At 34.7% G+C, this 19,117-nt stretch overlaps 2 protein-coding genes and 1 long non-coding RNA gene across 5 annotated transcripts in view; 2 read left to right on the plus strand and 1 right to left on the minus strand.

The window, feature by feature from the left end:
- The window catches only part of LOC140631886 (uncharacterized), a 158,603-nt gene that overhangs the window by 122,986 nt on the left and 16,500 nt on the right, over nucleotides 1-19,117 (minus strand). The gene's annotated exons all lie outside the window — the stretch shown is intronic.
- CABCOCO1 (ciliary associated calcium binding coiled-coil 1) overlaps nucleotides 1-19,117 on the plus strand; it is a 117,537-nt gene that overhangs the window by 19,761 nt on the left and 78,659 nt on the right. For 2 of the 3 annotated variants that reach the window (XM_072823212.1, XM_072823213.1), the window contains 3 exons: nucleotides 8,991-9,107; nucleotides 11,526-11,670; nucleotides 16,443-16,515. In XM_072823212.1, coding sequence (XP_072679313.1) covers nucleotides 9,008-9,107; nucleotides 11,526-11,670; nucleotides 16,443-16,515 — 318 coding nt within the window. In that variant the 5' untranslated portion in view covers nucleotides 8,991-9,007. The remainder of the gene's footprint in view (nucleotides 1-8,990; nucleotides 9,108-11,525; nucleotides 11,671-16,442; nucleotides 16,516-19,117) is intronic. The other variant, XM_072823211.1, reaches the window with a different exon arrangement.
- On the plus strand, nucleotides 785-4,365 carry LOC140631656 (polyubiquitin-like). Its single transcript, XM_072822888.1, is given in 3 exon segments — nucleotides 785-847; nucleotides 3,798-4,170; nucleotides 4,173-4,365. Coding segments are annotated over 3 exon segments (564 nt in total). The 3' UTR covers nucleotides 4,301-4,365.

Here is a 19,117-nt window from a genome sequence, read left to right on the forward strand (position 1 = left end):
ACTGGAAAATTCTATCAAACATTTAATGAAGTAATATCACCAATTATACATAATCTCTTCCAGAAATAGAAGAATTCTTCCTGGGCAGCCCAGGTGGCTCAACGGTTTAGCGTCACCTTCAGCCCAGGGCATGCATGATCCTGGAGACCCAGGATCAAGTCCCACGTCAGGCTCTCTGCATGGAGCCTGCTTCTTCCTCTGCCTGTGTCTCTGCCTCTTTCTCTCTCTGTGTTTCTCATGAATAAATAAATAAAATTTGAAAAAAAATAGAGAATTCTTCCTAACACATTTTATGGGGCTAGAATTGTCTTTACTCCAAAACCTAACAGAGAATAAGAAAAAGAGAGAGAGAGAAGGAGGGGGAGGAGAAGGAGGAGGAGAACAGCAACAAGAGCAAAAGGAGGTGGGAGGAGGGAGAAACTACAGACTAGGATCCTTCATAAACTTAAAAAAATTTTCAACAAAATATTACCAAATGAATCAAGCAACATATAAAAAAAAGTAGTACACATGACCAGTTGGGGTTTATCCTAGAAATTCAATGCTGGTTCAATATTTGAAAATCTCATCAATGTAAATAAAGAAGAAAAGCCACATTAACATATAAATAGATGCAGAGAAAGCATTTGACTAAATACAACATCCATTCATTATTTTAGAAGAGTAAGAAAACTAAGTAATATTCCTCAATGTCATAAAAGACATCTAAAAAAAAAAAAAATCTAAACCTATTGTTATACTTAGTGAAAGACCAGATGGTTTCCCTGTAAGATCAGGGTCAAAAATGTCTACTCTCACCACTCCTATTCAATATAGGACTGAAAGTCTTAGCAATAAGTGCAATAGGGTAAGAAAAAGAAATAAAGAGGAAGGAGAAAATAAAACGGCCCCTGTTCTCAGATAAAAGGATTGTCTATGTAAAAAATTAAACAATAAAAAAAAAATCCTAGAACTAGTAAATTAAGCAAGATTGCAGGAATAATGTCAGAGCACAAAAGTCAATTGTATTTAAATGTACTAGCAATATATATTATATACCAAAATTTTAATAAATAGCATTATTTACGATAGCTCAAAAAACGAAATACTTAAGTATAGATCTAACAAAAAATGTACAAGATCTGTATGCTAAAAACTACAAAATGATGACAAAAGAAATAAAACCTAAATAAATGAAAAATATACTATATTTTTGGATTAGAAGTTTCCACATGGTAAAGAAGTCAGTGCTTCCCAAACTGTAGATTTAATGCAGTATCAATCCAAATCCCAGCAGGATTTTTTTCTAGACATATTCAAGCTGATTTTTAAATTTATATGGAATGGCTAATAAATTATAATATCTAAAACAAAAAATAAGAATAAAGCTGCAAAAATCATATACCCAATGTTAAGACTTACTATAAAGTTACAATAATAAAGTCAATGTTGAATTAGTGAAGGGATAAATGCATAGATCATGGAACAGAAGGTAGAATTCAGAAATACACTGACTTAAAAATAGTCATCTGATTCTTTTATATAAATATGCAAAAGCAATTCAACAGAACAGTGTAGCCTTTTCAACAAATGTTGGAACAACTTCTATCTATATTTTTAAAAAGTACACCTCAGCCTAAACCTTTCACTTGATACAGTTAGCTCTAATTTGATCATAGAAAGTTAGAATGTAAAACTATAAATTTTTTAGAAGAAAACTAGGAGAAAATCTTCATGACCTAAGGTTTTACAAGAAGTTCTTAGATATAACCCCTAAAACATGACACATAGAGGAAAAGAAATGATAAATTAGACTTCATAAAATTGTAAAACTTTGGTTTTATGAAAAGTTACTTATAAAAGAATGAAGAGACAAGCTACAGACAGGGAAAAAATATCTGTAAGTCACATATTTTACAAGTCTTGTCTCTGTAACATACAAAGAACTCTCGAAAGAAAACAAAAAAACAATCCTATCAAAAATAGGCAAAGTTATCAAAACCCATAATTCCTATCAACCAAGAGGAAAACATTAGACAAACCCAAATTAAGAAACATTGTACAAACTATTTGGTACCTCTCAAACTGACAAGGTTATCAAGAACACGAAAAGATTGAGAAATGATCACTCTAGGGGAACCTCAGGAGACTATTAAAGACTCCTCAGGAGACTATTAAAGACTATTAAGTACATGGTGGTATCTTAGATGGGATCTTTGTACAGAAAAAGAATATTAAGTAAAAACTGAGGAAATCTAATAATTTTAAAAATATGTATTTACATAGAAAAAGAAAGGGATTTAATGATGAAAAAATATATATGCTTTAACAAAAAAAGAGAAACTAAGAATAAACTTTAAAAAGAAATGTACAAATCCTATATTAAAAGAACTTCAGAGCACTTTTAAAGGTCACAATGAAGTTTTCAACATTTGGAAAAGCCTTACAACATTCTTGGAAACACTCTACATCATAAAGATGCTAAATCTCTCTAAGTTAATGTATAATATTAGTATTGCAATAAAAATACCAACAGAGTTTTTTGTTGTTGTTGATGTTTTGGCCTAGAGATGATTTACTAGGAAAGGTAATTCTAACAAAAATATGGAAAATAGGCAAATACAAATTGTCTTTAAAAAGTGTAATGAGCTATATAGCATATCTTGTTATTAGCAGCAGTAGTAGTAGTGTAATAAAATCTTAAGTATTTGAACACAGTGGTTAATGACTAAATAGACCAAAAGAACAGAACCAAAAGTTTAGAAATAGACCCAACCATTGGAATTCAGTATTTAATAAAATGACATCTCAAATCTATGGTGAAAATATGTAGTATTCAGTAAATAATATTGTGTCTGTCTAGAAAAGATAAAATTGAATCCAGCCCCCTCTCTGTCCATATACCAGAATATATTCCAAGTGGGTCACTTTTCTACTTAAATGTAAAATAATTAGGGTCGCCTGGGTGGCTTAGCAGATGAGCATCTGCCTTCTGCTCAGGGCATGATTCCAGGGGTCCGGAATCGAGTCCCACATCAGGCTCTCTGTGAGAAGCCTGCTCTCCCTCTGCCTATGTCTCTACCTCTCTCTGTATGTCTCCTGTGAATAAATAAAATCTTAAAATAAATAAATGTAAAATAATTAGAACTATAAAAATGTTGTAGGAAGACATGGATTAATTTCTTACAACCTTGGATGGGGAAGAACTTTATAACAAAAGAAAAATTACAAGAATAAGAAACTGGGGAAATTATTACAGATACCAACAAACTATTAAGTTCTATAATATAAAAAGAATACGCAGAAACAGGAAGAAAAAGACCAATAATGCAATAGAAGAGTAAGTCAAGGATATGACTAAATAAATACAAGTGATTATTTTATTTTTTTTAAGGTTTGATTTATTATTTGAAAAAGAACAGTGCACATGAAGGGGGAGGGGCAAAAGGAGAGGGAGAAGGAATCTGAAGTGAATTCCAAACTCTGCACTGAGTGCAGGGCCTACCACAGGGATCAATCCCATGACTGCAAGATCATGACCTGAGCTGAAACTAAGAGTCCCACGCTTAACCATCCAAGCTGCTCAGGTGCCACAATACATGTTATTCTTAAGCAAATGAAAAGTTTAGTATTAAAGATAATAAGGAAAATGCTAATTAAAACTACACACAAATGTCATTTGTCATATATCAGATTGATAAAAGTAAAATTTTGATAGCATTTTGAGCTGTCAAAGCTATAAGAAAATAGGTACTATCCTGTATTACTAATGGAACTATATATTTAAATCCCCCTTATGAAGATTCTATCAGATTTAGAAATGTACCACTCTGCACCTGGTCCTTTGCCTCAGGGGGGGCATGCAGATCTTCGTGAAGACCTTGACTGGTAAGACCATCACTCTGGAGGTGGAGCCCAATGACACCATCGAGAATGTCAAGGCAAAGATCCAGGACAAGGAAGGCATCCCCCCTGACCAGCAGAGGTTGATCTTTGCCAGCAAACAGCTGGAAGATGGGTGCACCCTGTCCGACTACAACATCCAGAAGGAGTCCACTCTGCACCTGGTCCTTCGCCTCGGGGGGGGAATGCAGATCTTTGTGAAGACCTTGACTGGTAAGACCATCACTCTGGAGGTGGAGCCCAGTGACACCATCGAGAATGTCAAAGGGAAGATCCAAGAAAAAGAGGGCATCCCCCTGACCAGCAGAGGTTGATCTTTGCCGGCAAACAGCTGGAAGATGGGCGCACCCTGCCCGACTACAACATCCAGAAGGAATCCACTCTGCACTTGGTCCTGCGCTTGAGGGGAGGTGTCTAATTTCCCCCTTTAAGCTGTTGACAAAATTCATTGCACTTTTCTTTCAATAAAGTTGTTGCATTCCCCCCCCCCCCCCGCAAAAAAAAAGGTCTGTGGGCAGGCAGATTAACTGGGAGAGCCTGGCCATGGAGGAGGGGGTTGGCACAGCAGGCTCCAGAGCTCGGGGGCTGGGGCTGCAGTTCCCAGAGCCCAGCCCCTCTTCTCCAACCAAGCAGAAATCTTTGCACCAGGCCCAATGAAGAGAATTAGATTAATCGAGGACATCTGAACCAGCCACCAAGTACACACTCAAGGGTCTCCTGCTTCCTCCTCCCTGTCTCCATTCACCCTCCAGCAGGAGCAGGCTAAGGCACCTGCACATGGAAAGAAGCCAATTCACTCATATGGCAAATCCTAATGGAGCATCTTCTATCTGCCACGCTCTGCAAAGTACCAGGGGAGACATCACAGCTTTCTTGGAGCTTATCCTCGGGGAGGTGGGTGGGGGTGAGGGAAATAATTAAATAAGTAACCAAATAAATAAGGATGATTTTGAACAGTGAAAAAAAAATGAATGTACCCTTTGTACTCCAATGTACCCTTTGACCCAGCACTTCCACTTTTGGGAATTTATCCTACATATCCTCTCATACATACATACATATGTAAAGTTGTTAGTTGCAATAATGTTTGTAAAGGCAAAAAAATTAGGAATATCACTTAGAGACATCAGCATGAACTCATATTTAACTTAATGTAGATACAGATATATAGTTGTCAAATGTACACACATATTCTTCTTAGCTCTGTCCACGGAGATGGCTTAGAAGCAATGACATCCAGTATCAATGAGCATACCCAGGAACCGGGTCTTGGTTTATAACTTAATTCTCAATAAAAGGAACCAAGGCTCCTTAGAGATATAGCTGATTGTAGACCTGGAGCCGGGAACATAAAAGATGAGTCAGGCATATTGCAGTGGCCAAGAGTAAATGCTCAAAAATCAAAATGATGTCGGCATGTCAATGGAATAGAGAAGCCAACTGAAAAGCTTCCAATGTCCAAAGTTGGAACAATTTGAACAAAACAACATAGTAGTATTGAATTATAGTCCAAAGTATAAAATTAGCATCCATGAATCCATGCTGATACAAATTAATGATTTGTATAAATAATCAACTAGGTAAAATACAGAATTCCTAATAATTCATGTAGATAATTCACCCTCAAGAAGTTAAAGCACAACTCTTCACCCCTTAAGTATGGGCTACACAGTGACTTCCTTCGAAAGAGGACAGTTTGGGAAGGGGGAAAAACAGGAACTCTATAGTAGAGAAGCCTAATAAATACTATCTTAGCCAGGTGACTAAGGCTGGCAACATCAAGAGCTATGTCAAATAACATATGCCCTTGATATAATATGATAAGAATGGCACTGTAGACTTCCTCCCTCAAATCCTTAACCACTATCTAATCATGAGAAAAATATTAGACAACCAAAATTGAAGGACATACTACAAAATATCTAACTACTACTTCTCAAAACCGTCAAGGCCAGTCTTCTCAAAACCAGGGCAAGTCTGATGGGGTCTTGGGATAGAAAAAAAAAGACTTTATAAAAACTAAAGAAATCCAAAGAAAATATGAACTTAGGCAATAGTGAAGTATCAATATTTGTCCATTAGTTGTGCCAAATGTACCACAGCAATGTTAGCAATATGGGAAACTGTATGGGGTATATAGGAACCCTCTGTGATACTACTGAAACTTTTCTGTCAAGCTAAAACTACTCTGAAATTAAAAGTTTATCAATAGGGTTAGCCCATATGTAGCATGGAATACTATGCAGCAGTAAAAAGAAAAGAATGAGAATGCTTTTTAGGTATTATATGGGGAATCGTATATTGTTATTAAGTAAGGCAAGTTGTAGAATTGTGTGCTTTTGTTTACGAAAGACAAAAATGAGAATTTGTGTTTTTGTTTTATGTATATATATATATATATATATGTATACACACACACACACTAGGAAAATACAGAAAAAGCTAATAAAAACTTTCTGTAGGTATCTAAAATACATAAAGAATTCCTACAACTCAATAGAACAAAAATAAATAACCCAATTTAAAAATTGGCAAAAGACTTGAATCTCTATTCAAGGAAGATATCCTTCAAGGAAGATCCAAGGAAGATGTCCAAAACACTAACAGGTTCATGAAAAGACCACTAGTCATTAAGGAAATGCAAATTCAAACCACATGAAATATCACTCCATGCCTGTTAGAATGTCCATCATCAAAAAACAAGAGATAACAAATGCTGTCATGGATGTGAACAAAAGGGAACCCTTGTGCACTGTTGGTGGGACTGTAAACTGGTACAACCACTATGGAAAACAGCTTTAAGTTTCCTTAAAAAATTAAAAATAGAACAACCATAGTCTGGCAATCTCACTTCTAGGAATATATCCAAAGGAAACAACAACACAAACTCAAAAAGATATCTGCACTCCCATGTTCATAGCAGCATTATTTACAATAGCCAAGATATGGAAACAACTTAAGTGTCTATTGATGAATGAATGGATAAAAAAGTTGTGAGAAATATATATATAAAACAATGGAATGTTATTCAGCCATAAAAGCCAAAGAAACTCTACCATTTGTGACAACATGGATGGAACTTGAAGACATTATGCTAAGTGAAATAAGTCAGACAAAGACAAATACTGTATAATCGCCCTTACATGTGGAATTTAAAACAAACAACAAAAAAAGAAACATAACATCAAACCTATAGAAAAGGAGATCAGATTTGTGGTTACCAGAGGTAGAAGGTGGTCAAGTTCAGACTTCTAGTTACAAGATAAGTACTAGGATATAATGAATATGATGACTACAGTTATACCACTGTGTGATATATAGGGAAGTTGTTAAGAGAGTAAATCCTAAAAATTCTCATTACAAAGAATTTTTTTCACTTTACCTTCTTTTCCTTCTTTTCTTTTTATTGTATCTATAGGAGATGAACATTAGCTAAGCCCATTGCAGCAATGATTTCACAATAAATCAAACCATCATGCTGTGTGCCTTAAACTTACACAGTGATATATATTAATTATTTCTCAGTAACACTGGGGAAAGTTTTCTGGAGGGAAGAGTGTGGGAACTGGGCATGTGACCACAAAGGTTGAGGAGCCTTTTCACAATATGTATTCACATATGTTTTTTGAACCATGTGAATATATCACCTACACTAAAATTAAATTGTAAAATAGAATATATGACGTGAACAGTCCTATGCTTTGCAACACTTTAGCTGAGTGTTCACAAACTAGAAACAGAATAAAGAAAAGTAAAACATTTTCATGAATCTCACATTCCAAATTTGACAAGTTATTTCCATTTTAAATTTTTTCCATAACGTACAACTGACTCAAAATATTTCTTTTATGTGAAATTTTATATTGTTGATATCAGTTCAAAAATGAATTTTAAAAACTTGAGCAGGATCCATCCAGCCTCCTCATAAACTAGGAGAGAGTGAAAGTACATATGTAAAGCCTAACCAGAAAAAAAGCAAGAGATCTAATTTTTCCTTTTGGCAGAAAAAAAAAAAATCCCCTCAAACCTTTAAACCTAACAAGATTATAGTTATCATTGGGAAAGAATATAATTTTAGCCATGCATGCCAGAGAAAGAGGTAAAGTCTGTTTATACTTAAACTAAGAGGTGGTAGAGTCCTGAGCCCACAGTGAACATTCCCATCCAGCAACATTTTAATAGAAAAAGCCCTGAAGAACATAATCTGGGTTGTTAGCTGTAGTGTGGTTGACCATTAATAAAATTCTAGTGAGGGGACTGTCTTTTCCACTGATTCAGTTTCTGATCTGTTCCTTGTCTCAAACTTGTACTACAAGGCATACTGCAGACAACCCATCTGAAATCAAATTGGATCAAACTAAAAGATTATGCTACATAGGATTTGTACAGTGCTCTTAACAATATACATTTTGGGGTGCCTCGATGGTACAGTCGGTTGAGCTTCTGACTTTTGGTTTTGGCTCGGGTCCTGATCTCAGGGTCATGAGATCAAGCTCCAGGTTGGGTTCCATGCTCAGGGTGGAGTCTGCTTGAAGTTTCTCTCTCCATCTCCCTCTGCCCCTTCTAATCCTGCTCTCTCTGTCTCTCTCAAATAAATAAATAAATCTTTATAAACAAACATTATACATTTTTGAGTTGTTCCAGAGCCTGACCAGGGACAAGCTGTTGAGAATCAGATGGGGCATTTGACCTCTTTCCAGGCCCATGGGCCTAGATTTATTCCCTTGTAGATAACATGAATATTAGTAAGTAACCATAGAATACTTAGTTCTATGAAATTGAACCGTTTTCTCCAATATAGGAATGTTAGTAATAGATAACATTTGGATAGGATTAACTTGTGCCAGTCACAGTGCATTTGCTTTCCAAATTCTGTCTTGTTTAATTTACACACAACCTTGAAATAGTTCTATTATTCTCCCCATTTTAAAAATAAGAAAAATAAATGAGATTTAGAAAGATTAAATAACTCCTTAAAGTCACTGGCATCAGCCCCAGTGAGTGAGAACTCACCGTCTCTACTACTACATCAAAAGTTGCCAGCTTTAGGCTGATTCTAGAAAGCATTATACACACATAATAATATACTAATGTACATATCATTTCAGTTTACCAAGTGGTTGGGATGCATGTCTTATTTGAGCCTCACAACAGCACTATAAATTTGAAAAGTGGTCTTATTCTCATGTATAGATACAGAAAATGGAACTCAGATCACCTAGCCAGTAAGTAGCAGTTATAAGGTACCATGTTAAGTCTTCCAACTAATTATGTCCAGCATGTTCTTTCATTACCCTAAATTTTTGAAGATAAATTTTGCTTCTAACAGCCTTTACTATTTAAATGGTTTAATCTTTCATATTTTAATCACATAACTAAATGTGATTTTTAAAAGAGCAAATATTTCAGTTAGATAAGTGAAATGATAACTCTCCTAATTTTTAAAGCCATTATCTATAGATAGACATTAGACATAGAAAAACAATTTTAAAGTGTCAATTATATTTCAACATAAGGAAATAGTCATATAAATGTATTTTGTGCTTGATAAGTGCAGTTACATCTAGAATTTTAATCAATTATCTAAGAATTTCTTTTTTCTTTGCATCTCTAATTAATACCATTTTAGTAATAAAATTATTCAGATTTTTAATCCATTCATTTTTGAATTGCTTTTATCCAACAAATATTTCATTTCTGAAGTTATCCCAAGAAAGTTTCAAAAGAAGTTTATCATAGAAAAAAAATGTTCGATAATAATTAAGCTCCCCTTAGAATGATATAGGAAAGCTTAGTTATCCAGCAATATTTCATATATCTAACTTATAAAAGACAATCTGGAGGGAGGCTATGGGAAAGGAACCAATTGCCATTAATTAAACCAGTTTTTAATTATTATTTAGTTTTTTGCTTCATTCAAATTCCTACAGATAGAAAAGAATCCAGATGAAACAAATTTCAAATTAGTATTTATAGTGTCTTCCTAAAATTTTTTTTAAAGATTTTTATTTATTTATGCATGAGAGACACACAGAGAGAGGCAAAAACATAGGCAGAGGGAGAAGCAGACTCCATGCAGGGAGCTCAATGTGGGACTTGACCCAGGACTCTGGGATCACACCCTGAGCCAAAGGCAGATGCTTAACCACTGAGCCAACCAGGCGTCCCTCTTCCTAAAAGTTTTCATTGCTTTACTGTCATTTTATCAGTAATTTGGGGAAATTACACGTCCCAGAGTGAAAGAGTAGCTCTGTAGTCAGAAGTGGCTGGTGCTTATATTCTCATAAATCCTGTGCATCACCCCCTCTTGCCTCCCTGAAAAATTCACTTCATTAGCAAGATGTGGAAAGTTGACTGACAGTTTCCTGAGAGAGATAGAGGTTTGGTTAAGACTGGGAGGGTGGGGTCCCCGGAACATTACTCCAGAACCCCAGCTGACACCTCCAAGCAGCTGGTCCAACCTCGCCTTTGCTAGAGACTTTCAACTCTCCATCTCCAAGCTCTTCAGTTTTATGTGTATACACTCAACACTCGTCAGTGTGTATGTGTGACGTAATAATATTTTGCTTGCCACAAGTAAAAATGAGCATAATTAAACAGGAAAAGAAGATGGAAGTTCATATTTGTATTATAGACACTATAAATGTTAAGTTTAAGGCTTTTGACATTTATCTACTCTTTTTTCAACTGGACACATGCCATAGAAGATACTTTTGCTTTTTTGTTTGTTTTTAGTTGCAAGAGAAGAGACCACAATCATTGACTTGTTTATTTTTGGTAATGGTGGCAAAGTGGTGTCAGCGTCACTCTGCGCTGTCATCTGGCTCTCACCACCACCACCAGGCATACATTTGAGAAACAGCTTACATAAGTTATAAGTCTGGAGCTTGGATAAGAAAAAAATATCTTGATGTTTTACATAAAAATACATATTTCTGGCATCTATTGAAAATCTTCAGTCCCAAATTCCCACATGTTAACAATTCCCCAAAGCCAAGTGTTGGTTGACTCTGTGCATTTACATTTTCAGTTCTGAGTTCAGCTCTCCTGTCTACATTAACTGAACCTACCATGTAGGTCTTCTTCACCAGCTAATCCAAACAATTTCTGTGTCGTTTCCATAGGTGCTCTTATTCTAAGATCGTTAAAAATATTTTTTCCAGGGATCCCTGGGTGGCTCAGCGGTTTAGCTCCTGCCTTTAGCTGAGGGTGTGATCCTGGGGATCCGGGATCGAGTCCCACATCAGGCTCCTGGCATGGAGCCTGCTTCTCCCTCTGCCTGTGTCTCTGCCTCTCTCTCTCTACGTCTATCATGAATAAATAAACAAAATCTTTAAAAATATGTTTTTCCCATTTTAAAGTAATTTTTAGGTAGGTTTTATATTATTTTTGTATCTTAAAATGGGAACAAAATCTTTAGACAATTATATGGCATTAGAGTAATTTACAATTTTTGGGTGTGTCAGCCTCTATTCTTTTACACAAAATATAATTATTAACTTACCATTAAAAACATTGCTATCACCATTGTCTTCACAAATATTGAAAAAGTAAATATTTGCACATTAAGGATATCTTGGATTATTTTGTTCCGAAAGCATCTATCAAAATAATGCTTAAGACTTCTCTGGATCTTATTTTAGCACTGCATATGTCTTTGGAAGACAACATAAAATGGCTTGGAGAAGTTATGGCTGAAATAGGACCATCTCATTCACAGAAAAATGAGGAATGGAGTATCTTTAATATAAGACAAGCTAATGCTGTCATTGACTACTTAAAAATAAGGTATGAATTTTTTTAGTAGCATTTATTTTTTCATTTCATTATCTTTTTACAAAATATCTATTAAATCAAAAAGAATTCAATTTTTAAGACCTTTACAGAATTTATACTGTAATTAACCCAGCCAATAACAAGGTAATATTAAATCTTTCATCCAACAAATAAATTCAGGACATTGAGTTTTGGCTAACCTTTCATTCTTAAAAAAGATTTGTATTTGATGAGTATAATTTCACCAGAATTATAATTAATTATCCAATTTTTTCTTTGAATCCCTAATTAATATAATTTCATTAACAAAATTATTTATTCACATTAATCAGACCTGATTACAATAGACTTTATATTTTAATAGTTGGCCTTGACATCAAAATTTTACATTTTAGAATAACGTTCATTTACATTTAAAAATTTCTTTTATTTTTTAAGACTTTATTTATTTATTCATGAGAGACACAGAGTGAGAGAGAGAGAGGCAGAGAGACACAGGCAGAGGGAGAAGCAGGCTCCATGCAGGGAGCCCGACGTGGGACTCGATCCCAGGTCTCCTGGATCACAACCTGGGCCAAAGGTTGTGCTAAACCACTGAGCCACCTGGGCTGCCCTAAAAATTTATTTTAAATGCTTTGTATTAGAAATTAAACCAATTAAACTCGTTTTTCTTTATGCTTAGAAAATGATGGTAAATAGAGGAAAAGTATTTTTATTATAGCGATTCTTCATTGGTGAAATAAGAAATCTATCTTTTTATATAATCTATCAGAAGGTCTGCATTAGAGGCATGCATCTCTCTCAAGGGACATGGACATTTTTAGAATTTGCAAATATTTAAACAAGAGTTGGTAAAATCTTTCTTTTGCCTGACTAAAAGCTTCTGAAGAATATCTTTTTTCCTCCATTACTATATACTGCAGTGTTTTCCAATTTTAAATTTTAAAACTCCAAAATAAGGAATGTCCTAGACATGCTCAAGATTTGCTTGGCAAGGATCCTGGCTGTAGTCTGGAAGCTTTTTAAATATTAATGTTTAATTTGATAAGGCTTATATACTGGTTTCTGGCATGAATTAATAATCGTATATGATATAATATGTTTTATATAATAACATTTGATATAATTTGATTTCTTAATATAAAACATATACCTCCTAATGTGTGTCTCTCACTAAAAGCTGCAGTACTCTTCATATCAATTAAAGTAAAGCAAGGTCCTTGTGTGGAAAGTAAAGCTAGGAAGGAAGGGAAAGGAAATCCAGAATTAGACAACCTGTTCCCCAAGGTTTTCTGCCCATCAGAATCGCTGGGTGAGGGGAATTCTCTGCCTATTTGTGTCGCATTCTTCTTTCCTTTCTTTATCTGTTTGAGACTGCCAGGTCTCTCTTTGAAGAACACATTATTACCTCTGAGTTCTAAACCCAGGAAGTTCATAATGGACACCAGGACTGATAGTTAACTAACCCCATGCAGGCGCCCTAATGACACCTTCTAGGTGGTGAAAGGTGCCACTTGTCTCTTTTCATCTTGTCTCTCTGGACAAATGCTCAGCAGTCTATTTCTTGACATTTCATTTCAGAAAATGATTTTGTTAGGAAGGGATGTCGGTGTTAGTCACCATTAAATGCTTACCAGGGTAACTTCACTTACCAAAAATTTCTCATCTCATTTCTAAAAACACTAACAAAAAACTAGTATTTGAGAGGTCAGGTAAAGTGAATCAGAACTATTTTTATGCCATTAAATCTTCACATTGTGATTTCAAAGAATTAATACATTTTAAATTCATCTGTTACAGAAAATAAAATATTGCTTAATATGATACTAGGATTGATACTGGAGTTATGTAAAGAGAAATGTTCTTTTCTACAACTCCTTTTTAGAATGCCTCATAGGTCCACAAATATAAATTTAATGGCAATTAAACCAGATAATATTTTTCATTTTAATGACTACAAAGAAGTTTTATAAATATGAAGCTAACTCAATTATTGAAAATATAAGCATGTTTCAATTTAATCTGATATTAAATTTACTCAACCAGTGAAAGCCCTCATCAATTTAGGGAGAGTAGTTTTTAGAACATGACCTATAGCACATGAAACTTAACTGGCAATAAAACTGAAATTTTATTTAATACTGTTAATAGAATCTAACTTGTATATTCCATCATGTATCTGTGAAGAAAACTAATACCAAAATACCTCACTAACATTACTGTAAGTACTGACCAATCTACTTATTCAATATATACATTAATATATTTTATATAATATATACAAATATAAATATAAAATGCTACTGAAGCCTTTCAGTATAAGACATCATTTAGATATGTCTGGTCCAAGTACACTTCTGTCATTGTGTATTCTACTTATTCTTTGGGAGTTAGGTGAAGGTAATGTGCACAGGCATTTACTCAATATAAGAAAATCAGCACTGACCCTCTGTGATCAACAGGGTATCTTACTTCCTGGCATGGAGCCCAGATGTCTTGACCCATTTTATTTCTGAGTATTCTCTCTTTGATTTAGAACTAAGACAAGATGTTTAACAAAATAGTCTAGGGGCTTGAGTCAGCTGGATGTCTTCCTTCTAAAGGAAGGAGGAGGAAATGTATTCCCAAAGCAGAGGTGTCACTTTATTCCCATAGGAAGTAATCTAATAGATCTTTGGTAAAGTTACATAACCTCAACCAAGATGGGGACCAGAGTGAAGCAATGGAGGCAACTTGCCCTGGCCCTGAAAAGTGCCTCCTTAGGTGCTTCCCTTCCTTCATCTGCTTTACCCTAGTCCTGGCCTTGCCCCAACTTACATCTTTGACCACTTCATCCAAGTCATGAATTTTATTTTCATTGTAAAAAGTGAATTTCCATTTGGCATGAGACAATCTAATTCCTATATGCAATGAGGAGAATAAGGCTGAAAGATTATAAAATTGCAGGAAGGAAGATTTATGAATTAACTTCTTTGTGTAACATAAGATGGAAGGAAAATTTTACACTAATTCACTGAGAGGAAGCCAAGTTATTTCCAAATACTCCACAGTCTTTAATTTTTCTATTCAAAATTGGTTATTGCCAGCCTAATATTTTTAACCTCAAAGCTTTCTCTAGGTAAGCAATATAAGGGAAGGAGAATTTGAATTTATTTTGCTTCATTGAATCATCAGACTTCACTAATCTTGATGCATTTTCTAGCCAACAAATCAAAGTAATGTCAAAAGCTAAGTTAGTTTTCCGAGTGTTGATGACTAATTTGAATGTACGAGTTTTTTTGAAAAAAAAAAATACCATGACTGAGTCTGCATACCCATCACTTTTTAATGGATTGTGTTAGTAGTGAAATCAACTGCTGATATAACTCAGAGAGACCCAGCTGCCTGAGGATTTCTTCATTGATTTCAAATGAATTGAAACTTTGATCCATTACAGCATTCAGGAGAAGCCATTATTATACATGCTCTGTAGCTACATTTTGCAAATGTTAATTTCTCAGTTATATTAAAATCAATTTTCTTAAATAGCAAAAGGCACCAGAGTGAAAGAGAAACCACTAAGACAATTTTTTTGTTCTTGGGCATTTTGCTGTATTATGAGTCTATTAATTTTCCCAACCAGCAGGAAGAGAATTAGAAAAATTCAAATATTATCACAAACAGGATATTAGAAATCAGCCCTTCAGTAAATTTTTAACTCTCAATAATACATTGCTAAGATCTGTAAACTTACTAGAAATACTTGTTTTAAGAAACTCTTACCCTTTAGCTCTTCACAGTTTTTATACACTGACCATCTAGTCTTTGGGTAGAAACTAAAGAAATAATCTGTCTTAAATTAATTCCTCTCTTTGACATGTGATCAAATATTCTACAAGAAAATCAGACAACTTTTTTTTTATTTATTTATGATAGCCACACACAGAGAGAGGCAGAGACACAGGCAGAGGGAGAAGCAGGCTCCATGCACCGGGAGCCCGACGTGGGATTCGATCCTGGGTCTCCAGGATCGCGCCCTGGGCCAAAGGCAGGCGCCAAACCGCTGCGCCACCCAGGGATCCCGAAAATCAGACAACTTCTAAATGGATTTCAGTTCATATTGCATCATTAACATCAGGTGTTATCAGAGATTAATTTAATCTTGAAACAGCTTGAGAACATGAGAAGTAATTGATACAGAAGTAGAATATAGGATTCAGTGTCATTCATTCCAGAGGAAATTGACTCCAGTTTGAAGCCAAACATGAAGAATAATGTGAAATTTGGTGTTATTTAGGGACAGTGCATTATTTGTCAACCAAAAAAAGTCAAGATGCAATCTAATTGCTCCCTTATTCTAAACCTATCCACTTACCACGGATTAATTTATGTTTTTTTTAAGATTTTATTTATTTATTCATGAGAGAGAGAGAGAGAGAGAGAGAGAGACAGGCAGAGGGAGAAGCAGGCTCCATGCAGGGAGCCCTGACGTGGGACTCAATCCTGGGTCTCTAGGATCATGTCCTGGGCTCAAGGAAACACTAAACCTCTGAGCCACCCAGGCTGCCCTAATTTACTGTTTTTATATTAGCTACTGTTATACTGTCAATGTCTCAAAAAAGTAAATCTTTAGTTTCTTACTATTGCTGGACAATTCATTTGGAATAAAAGACATAACTAACTCCATATTAGTGTTTAATGTCTTTTGCTTGGCCAATATGAATAACTTTCCTTTAATAAATACTCTTACATATTTCTTTCCTAAAATAAATTTATCAGAGTTGCACATTTCTTTTGTGTTTCAGCTTATTTCAACACTACAAGCTATATGAGTTTCTATTCTACTCTACCAGGGAAGAAATTGTGATAGGAACTAAGGTAAGTAATTTATCTAGATGAAACCAATTAAGCTGAATCACTTAATGCATGCTGATCAGCATCTGGATCTTTAACTGCTTAAAGCAACTTCTTGTCAAGATTACTCAAGTGTTAATATAACCAACTAGTAGTTTGCAAAAAGAATAATTACATAAAGTGAGCTTTGGATTAAGAAAATAAGCTGTCTTTTGGAATTAAAAGCATTGTTAATCATATATACTTTATGTATTTATGGGATATTTGACAAATCAAAATTGAATGGGTTATGTATGTCTTCATACAAAGAAAATTGGGAAAAGTGAGATAAATTAATTCAGTTAAATCTCTTCTAATTTCACATTTTTCCCCAATCTACTCATTTTTTAAGGTCTAATTCAAATCCCACTTCCTCAACGAAGCAAACCTTCCTTAATTGCATCACATCTCAAAGGAAGGGTTTAGATAACGTCTTTAATCACATCCTATTATTTTATTCTAGCTACACTTACTATACCAATAAGCACATAAATATGTACTATGCTAATATGATTTTCTAATTATTTCTGTGGATTAATATAGTCAACACAATTCAACTGCAGTTTCCTTGAAGGCAAGGATGAGGTGCTGTTTTTCTGCCAAAACAGAGTATAATGCACCATAGCCCTTCAACCAAACTATGTAAGAGATTCAGTGATATTGAATACAAAAGTGTTTCTACAATAACTGATCTATCTGAAAACTCTTTGTAACAGCTTTACATATAATTACATAACCATAATTGCTAGATATGAATCCTGGGTAAGAAAACATCTGAAGGAGGCTAAAGATCCCATAAAAAGTGCTCCTTAGCTTCTCAACCATGGAGGAGGCTATGTTGCCCAGAAGTATCAGGCATAGGAGTGGCCATGGTCATAAATAAACAGTGAATAAGGAGATATTTATGTTATCTTTGAAGTTTTCCTGATATTAAACACCAGGTGGAATGTGCCAACTTTCCTATCTGCCAGAGTGTTGTTATAGTGGATTTTATAAAGTGTTTGCTTCATAATCACTTCAATTGGTTGTTACTCATCCTCCATGTGGGCACTTCTCATAAGAAGCTGGTCTTTTAAGTGAATTAAAGGAAAACAAGGAGCCTTTTTTGCCTTTGACTTTCCTTAAAGTTTTCTCTTAGTCTCTTCATACTATATCTTAAATTAGGTGTCACTTGACAAAGTTTCACTGAAAACATTTCCACTGGAGAATTACATCACGTAGTACAACAGTGTTGCAATAATGATCACTTTGGAATACAACCCTATCTCGTCTATTCAACAAAACTTTGGGAAAATAATAATGGTTTCAAAAGCAGCACAAGCATATATTTAGAATCATCAAGAAAAAAATTCATAAAGAACTCCCTTTTCCCTTTGTTATTGCACAATCATCCCTTTCCTTGTTGTAAGGATATATTTAGGTGACATTTATGGTTATAGAAAGAAAAAATGGAGAAAGTAGACTGGTTTTTGGTGCCTTTATTTTCCTTTGTCTTTTGTATTTTCTCCAAGCTGACCAGAGCTGTAAAAAAATCTTTAGTTAAAGGATATTAGGTCTTCAAGAATTAGACCACTCATGGTATTTTAAAGGATTAACCAAAGTAGGTATTATACTACAATATTTAATGGCATTGTAGAAGTTTCTGATAACCCTTGGTGCAAATATCTGTTTTTTAATTAACAACCTTTCATAGAGAAGGCAGAGGTCTGCCCTGCTAATGTGATTATTCATGCTGACCTCAGTGCTCTGGGACCAAATAAGGTCCACACAACAACTGCATAAATGTTCCAAATTTAGCTCTCAGGCTAGTGTTCAAATTAAAGAACACTGATAAAATTTAGTTTCTTTCTTAATTGTGGATAGGCAATTATAATAAAATACATAAATCCCCTCTAAGCATAATTACTAAATATTAATTTTTGTTAGGAAAAGAACAGAAATAAACCATAGTCATACTTTTCTTGGGTTTTAGTTTAAAAGAATTGGTTTTTGTTTTGTTTTGTTTTGTTTTTTGAATTTAGTGATCACTTATGGATATCTCTACTCACCCTTTCCAAGAAATTTCATATTATGCTTAGATCATAGAGGCACATTTTCAGTAAATCGTTGTTCCTGACCTGAAATGCTTCGTAATCTAGAAATATTTCTAAAACATTTATAGATACAGTTCTATAAATGACATTTTGTAGTTCATTGGGTGGTTTACAGATCAGACATCTTATCTTGAAAGGTAGCAAACAACCAGAATGAGCTAGGATAATGACAGAATGGAGGCAGCAAATTCCCATAGTTGTAGCCACCTGAGAAGATGAAATATATGAGTTTCACTCAGTATTTAAAGAGATAAGTCACTGAATTCTACTCCTGAAACCAATATTGCATTGTATGTTACTTAAAATTTTAAATAAATAAACAAACAAATTAAATAAAGAGATGAGGACTCCCTTTTAGTCACTTAAGGCAGGAGCTCTCCGTGTCTTGTGACAGTGCAGTTAGCCCATAGATCCTCTGACACCAGGCAGCCTGGGTGGCTTGGAGATTTAGTGCCGATTTCAGCCCAGGGCATGATCCTGGAGAACCGGGATCA

Source organism: Canis lupus, chromosome 4 (genome assembly GCF_048164855.1).
Source record: "Canis lupus baileyi chromosome 4, mCanLup2.hap1, whole genome shotgun sequence".
Lineage (NCBI taxonomy): Eukaryota > Metazoa > Chordata > Mammalia > Carnivora > Canidae > Canis > Canis lupus.